At 51.0% G+C, this 6,000-nt stretch overlaps 1 protein-coding gene across 1 annotated transcript; it reads right to left on the bottom strand.

Annotated features, from left to right (window-relative positions):
- Positions 1 to 423: 423 nt before the first annotated feature.
- Positions 424 to 5,168, bottom strand: LOC146208017 (neprilysin-2-like). The gene is made up of 2 exons (XM_084577915.1): positions 4,988 to 5,168; positions 424 to 2,641 (listed from the first exon to the last, which is right to left on the bottom strand). Exons 1-2 carry the CDS (start codon positions 5,096 to 5,098, stop codon positions 440 to 442), a joined length of 2,313 nt encoding a protein of 770 aa, XP_084434041.1. The 5' UTR covers positions 5,099 to 5,168; the 3' UTR covers positions 424 to 439.
- Between the last annotated feature and the right edge of the window lie 832 nt (positions 5,169 to 6,000).

The raw sequence follows: 6,000 nt of genomic DNA, 5'->3' as shown, positions 1-6,000 counted from the left end.
TGGGCCCAGACATTCCTTTGCGGACAATACATGGCGTATAAATCCTTCTAAATAACAGATAGCGCTTAGATCATGTATGGGTATACATTTGAATTGTTTCCATCGGTCAAAGAGAAAAGCACTATTAAGAAATTCTGCTTGCATATACGCGAATGCGGGAGACAGGTAAATGGATTCGCAAGTACACAATTTGTCGGCAGAAAAAAATGCTTCTAGTTACATGTCAGGAAGATACGGTAAAACACTTAGCACAAAACATGCGGGCCCTGAACCACTAGTTGTCACAGATTGAGAAGCCATAACAAAATTGCGCACCACAGTGCCGATTTCACGCACGGTATGAACAACGGTTGGCTTAGAAAAAAAATGCGGAAACCGGTTAGCAAAGTCAAAGCGGCGCAAACACACGCCGGCAACGAGAATATAGCTTTGAACGCCTCTAACGCAACCACACTGCACATCGTTCGTTCGCGCTCATGTTTTTCCCAGCAGAGCACTCGAAGGCCTCTCTGAAGTCGTCGAACAGGCTTAGCGGAACGTTGCACCAGGAGGCTCGGCTTGGCTCATCTTGGTTGTCTGTTCGGTTCTCACGCAGGCCGCAACTCTGAAAGCAGAGCGCCAGAAAGAACAGCTGCTTAGCGGTGTACTGCTCGAAACCGGTACTCCAGTCCGGGTAGCCCGCACTATTCAACAGTGCGTCGTATAACGGCTTCAGCGATGCAACTGCCACAAATTTGGCCGTCGAATAACTGGTCTCCTCGATGGACACGGTGCTTTGCGGCGCCTTGTGATAAAATGCCCTTTGAATGCATTGCCAACTCTCGTTCTTCTCGCTGACAGTCGCTGCCGTCCATACGCGGTTCTTTCTGCGTCCAGTCGACGACGAGATGGATGCTGTTAAAAGCTGGCGTGCAAGGAGCGATCCTACAACGCCGTAATTGACGCTCTCGTAGGCGTCTGATGGAAACACGGACTCCAGCATGTACAGGTTGGGGAGAGTGACAGGGTAGGGCGCGAACGGCGAAGCATCGTGCTGTCGCCACACGTCTGCCCAGCGCGCAGCCGTCCAGTCTCGAAAAGACCACGGACGTTTGCCATCGAGGGCGAAGGGCGATGTTTGCGGCATAAGACTGCGGTGGATCTCTTGCCAGTATTTCGAAGGGATTATGCTCCAATTAATCAGGAAGTCTTCACTGAAATCCGGCAGGCGAGCGCCATCGGTGTACGACTTGTCTTGGGCTTCGCTGGTCAACATCGCTTCGTAGTTTAGACGGGTTAAGTTCACAGCCTTGAACGCCGACTGAAGCTCGTCCTCATTCAGCCATCCCGCTTTCCGGATGAATTTTCCGATGGACGACTGCACCACGGCGTACACTTCGTTGGCCTTCTCGATTCTCTTATTACTGAGTAAACTCGCTACGTCACTAGAGGACAAGAGGTGAGGCATCACCTGATCGACGAGCCTGTAACACAGGTTGGAGTGGTGTAGAGCGGGGTTGGACACATCGCTATAGATAAGAGAGGCTAGCTGTTGGCTGGCGAAGCGGCCCAAACCTTGAACCACGCATAGGCCCGCTAACTCAAGCAGTGACGTCGAGTCTGTCGCGTTGAGGACGCTGTCCAAGCGGCGCATGTGTGGCCTGTTGCGGACTTCCACAGGTGTGGCCAGACTCACGTTTTGTGAGTCATTCGAATGTTTTTTGATGAGCGTGACCCAGCGCTCCCCGGAAACGGATGTTGTCACACCACTTGCGAAGCTCTCCAGGGTTTCATATTGCGTCCAGGACTCGTGCTTATCCTCTCGAGTCTCGTCGCTTATCAGGGAACCAAGGATTCTTTGTTCCAACTCGTCCAGGTACTCGCAGAAGTTGGTGCGCGATTCCAGATCGGTGCTCTCCTTAAGGGCATCGCGCAAGTTGCAGATGTGCGCAGTGTTGTTCACGCGAAGTTTGCGTTCCTCCAAAAGGGCGCGCGGCCCTAGTCCCAGAAAGCTGTCGGTGAAGACAAGCCTCTGGGCCGAGGGCAAGTTTTTGTCGCGGCCCTGATGCAAGTACGGAGGAGCAGAGAGGAAATACACGTAGAAGAGGACGGGGAAGTGCCAATTGAAGGACAGATCGAGAGCAACGTCCAGGAAGCTGACGCGCGTGTTCACATTTGGCCAAGGCAGCTGTCGGTCACGGAGGAACTGTTTGAAGTCAGCGACGCCTGAAGGTTTTCCGACCAGGCAGCTTTTGTAAAGCATGACCGCTTTCGCGTAGCCCCCCTGCGACTTTCGCTGGGGAGCAGCTCTGGCGGCGCGTTCACGAACGCTCTTCTGGAATGCGAGCGCGGAGTCTTCGAGGACGGAGCGCCCCCCGAACTGTGGCTGCCATCGGTCGCACACGTAGTGGTAAAAGTCGTCGCACGGGTCCCGCGAGGAGTTGATGGAGGCCGCCAGGGAGCGGGCGTAGGCGCGGCAGGGCTCTGCCCAGCAAGGGATGTGATGGCGCGGCGGAACCCCTCCCGGAAAAAGTAACATGGCGAGCAGCAGCAGCAGAATGATGATGATGCAGCTGAAGACGAAAGCGGTGCGCACTCTGGAGCCCGAATTGCTGGCTGTGCTGTTCCGCATTCTCGACGAGGGCGTGATGGGAGGCCGAGACTGCACCAAACGAGCACCGGAAATTTGAGTAGGCGCGATGTCTCAAAACAAGTAAAAGCTTATTTTGACCTCGAGGGATGAATTGTAGTAGAATACCCAAGGTCCGCAACCACTGAAGCCCCCGGGACTACTGGATCCCGAGCCAGGCCCGGCACCCTTAGACCAAACAGGCGTGTTTTTAAGGCATGCTTGTATACATGTAGGGTGGTCTCTCACGCAACTCGTTCATCTACTACCGTATAATATGCATGAATGAGGTCCAGCAAGGGAAAATACCCTCTGCCTATCATAAGATGGTCAATACCACAATCATCAGTAAAGATAAGATTTTGTTCAAATTATGATGCGGCTTGTTTCTGCTTGCCCCCACCACTGTGGTGAAGTGGTTAAGATGCCCGACTTCTGTGCCGCAGTGATGATGATGATGATTAGTGTTAGCTAGTCCCTTTGTAATGGGTGGACACCAGATTGGGGCCCCAGCTAATAAAAAAAAAAAACAGTTCCTTGGTGCTATTCCGACCTCTGGCGGCGGCGTTTCAATGGAGGCTAAACGGTGAGGCGTCCGTGTGCTGCGCGATTTCAGTGCATTATAAAAATTCCAACGTGGTCGAAATTAATCTGTGGCCCTCCACTACGCATCTGTATCTCTCTCTGTTTTCACTCCCACCTTACTCCCTATAAACCAATCTTCAATAACGCCGAGGGTCAGCTGTCCACAGACCGAGCGAAACAGATACTGCTCCTTTCCTTTACTGTGAACCAATTATTATTATTATTATTATTATTATTATTATTATTATTATTATTATTATTATTATTATTATTATTATTATTATTATTATTATTATTCGGCAACGCCACCGGCAGAGAAGAAAGCCGAGCGAGGTCTGCCATGTTGTGAATGTGGTATGGCATATGAGAATCAAAATCTCGAAACGACTCAGGCTACGATGGAAGCCGTAGTGGTCTGAATTAGTTTAGAATATGCACTGACATCGCAACACACAGGGGCGCCTTTTGCTTTAGGCGTGGATTCACTGCTCTAGAGCGATTGGTAGAAACAAGCAGTGCGGAAATACCGAGGGCCAGCCTCAAACGCACCCCACGTTCACTTCGTTATGAGGTTTCAATATCAATCAGTCGACCAGTCTCAAATGGCGCGGAAAGTGGCTGAAGGAGGCCGCTAGCAAAAGCGCCCCATGTGGCAGTATGGTGCACAGTTCGATATAACAAATGTTCCCCGGAACACGAGTTCGTCAAACGCGAACTTTTTGCGTTATGTGTTCAAAAGAAAGTCCTTGCGTCCCTGGGTAAAAATGATCCGATAACCTGGCGGCAGAAGGTTTCGTGCGTGGTGACTCCGCCAGGCGCCAGCGTTCCGAGATTACAAACTCAAACTGAGAGCTGTGCCCAGGAAAACTTCACAAAAAAAATGGGGGAGGAAACACATTCTTGCATCGCTAAAAGGCGTGGATGGCTACTGGCATTAGTCTCTCCTGTAAAGCCTTGCAGCGAGGGTCATTACCGGATTTGTCAGGCAACATGATCATTTCGCTCGAGCGGGCGTGACCAGACGAGGCTGCCTTCTTGTTGCGCCCCGTAGTTGCCAACATGGGCGCAACATTCAATTGACGTCACATGAGTTAGGTCTATACGCATCCTGTCTAGGTTTATGATTTACAAATTTTACAAACGATTCGTTCGGACATAGTTCTCTTTTGCAAGCCACTTTCTTATTTTTCTTGTCTGCCTACTTGGATCATTCAAGAATCTGCGACGTATACACACACCAAGCCGAGGTAAAAGCATACACTTAAGACTCAGCTTGCATGAATTCAAGTCTCGCGGTAAGTCTTCGCAACTCTCCACTACGTAGTGAGGGCTAACTATGCCGCATCTTGGCTAAAACGAGATATCCTCCACTTCCTGCACTCTGAGGAGTGCATGGCCTACGGAAAGCGCGTATCTCAAGAATGTGCCGTTTTAGCCCCTTGTGTAGCTTGTGCCATGTTGATAAGGCCTTTAAAGACAGAATGTAGGAGTTTAGTCGCGGTAGCTTTTCTCCCATCTAGAATTATGGTCTACGATGAAGTAAACCACTAGAGGGCTCTGCGCGAATGCTAATTCTAACCGTAAGAGGAAACTAGTATAGGGCACATCGTGCACAAGGAATGGTGATTGCGCATGAAGAATCTGTATTCTACGTTCAAGTTCCTTTGCGAGACCTGAACAAAAGGCGTGAGCTGCGTAGTGCAGCCCATGCTTCTGCACAGTATGACCGCTGAGAGGGGATAGCGTTAAATACTGAGCCCTTGCAGGGTCAATGGCCACGGACGAGACACTTACGCTGGAAGACAATTCGTCGCCGCCACTGGCGACACGCTCCGTCTTTCTTCGCGACGAGTCGACCAGTATGGACCGCAAGGTCGGTGGCGACGCACCGACGCTGCCGGACATGGTTCCGCAGGCTGCTGGTAGCTGCTGGCTTTCGGGCGGCGCTGTAGGAGCGCCATCGTTGGGCTTGGAGGCGGCCCGGTGCCTAGACCTCCGCCTTCCACTGCCGGGAGCCACTTGGGACCCTGAATGGCCACAACAAAAGCAAGAACAGCAATAATATCTCTTTTCCTAGCGGAGCTGGGAAATGCAGCCTGTAAGGACCGTGCTTTCTTCCTTCTCACGAAAGCACGAGACCGCGAGCTTTACTCACGCACGCGAACAAATTTTTTCTTTTTCCTTCTCTGTAGAGGACCCGAGTTGTGCTGGCCTGCATAGTGAAGCAACCCTAAACATGAAGGTCGTCGGACCCCGCTGACAGTTACTTTGAAACGTTCAGAGATACGGCACCTCTAATTCGCGTAATTTATATGCGAATGCATAACTTGTATTGCGCAAAAAGCCGGCGGCGTTCGTGCTCGAAAGATTGATATGATGATGATGATGATGAAAACGTTTATTGAAAGCCATATTCGCTTAGATTATGGGAAGGCTGATCGAGTCCCTAGTCCGGGACACCATTGGTAAAAGCCGCTGTCAGTGCTCTTTCGACGAGGGCTCGTTGTTCCTTGAGGTCCGAGCTGGACAGGGCCGCCTCCCAGCCTTCCCACGTTGGCTGATTTATTGTGGCAATACTGGTATTTTTTTGACAAGCCCATACCATATGGTATAAGTTTGTCTTCTGGCCACAAAATTTGCACTGCGCCGAAAAGGACTCGGGCTCAATGTCAACTGGCTCTAGCTTAGCCAACACCGATTTCTCATGCGGACAGAGCAGAATTGAAATGATGAGAGAAAAACAGAAAGAAAGAAGAGAGAGAGGGAGGCGCGCGCTGCAATTGCCGTCGTTCGCCACTGAAGCAGCG

The sequence above is a fragment of the Amblyomma maculatum genome, chromosome 1 (assembly GCF_055883805.1).
Source record: "Amblyomma maculatum isolate TAMU_Amacu chromosome 1, ASM5588380v1, whole genome shotgun sequence".
Taxonomy (NCBI): Eukaryota; Metazoa; Arthropoda; class Arachnida; order Ixodida; family Ixodidae; genus Amblyomma; species Amblyomma maculatum.
The sequence above is the reverse complement of the archived record's forward strand: the minus strand, read 5'-3'. Positions and strand labels throughout refer to the sequence as shown.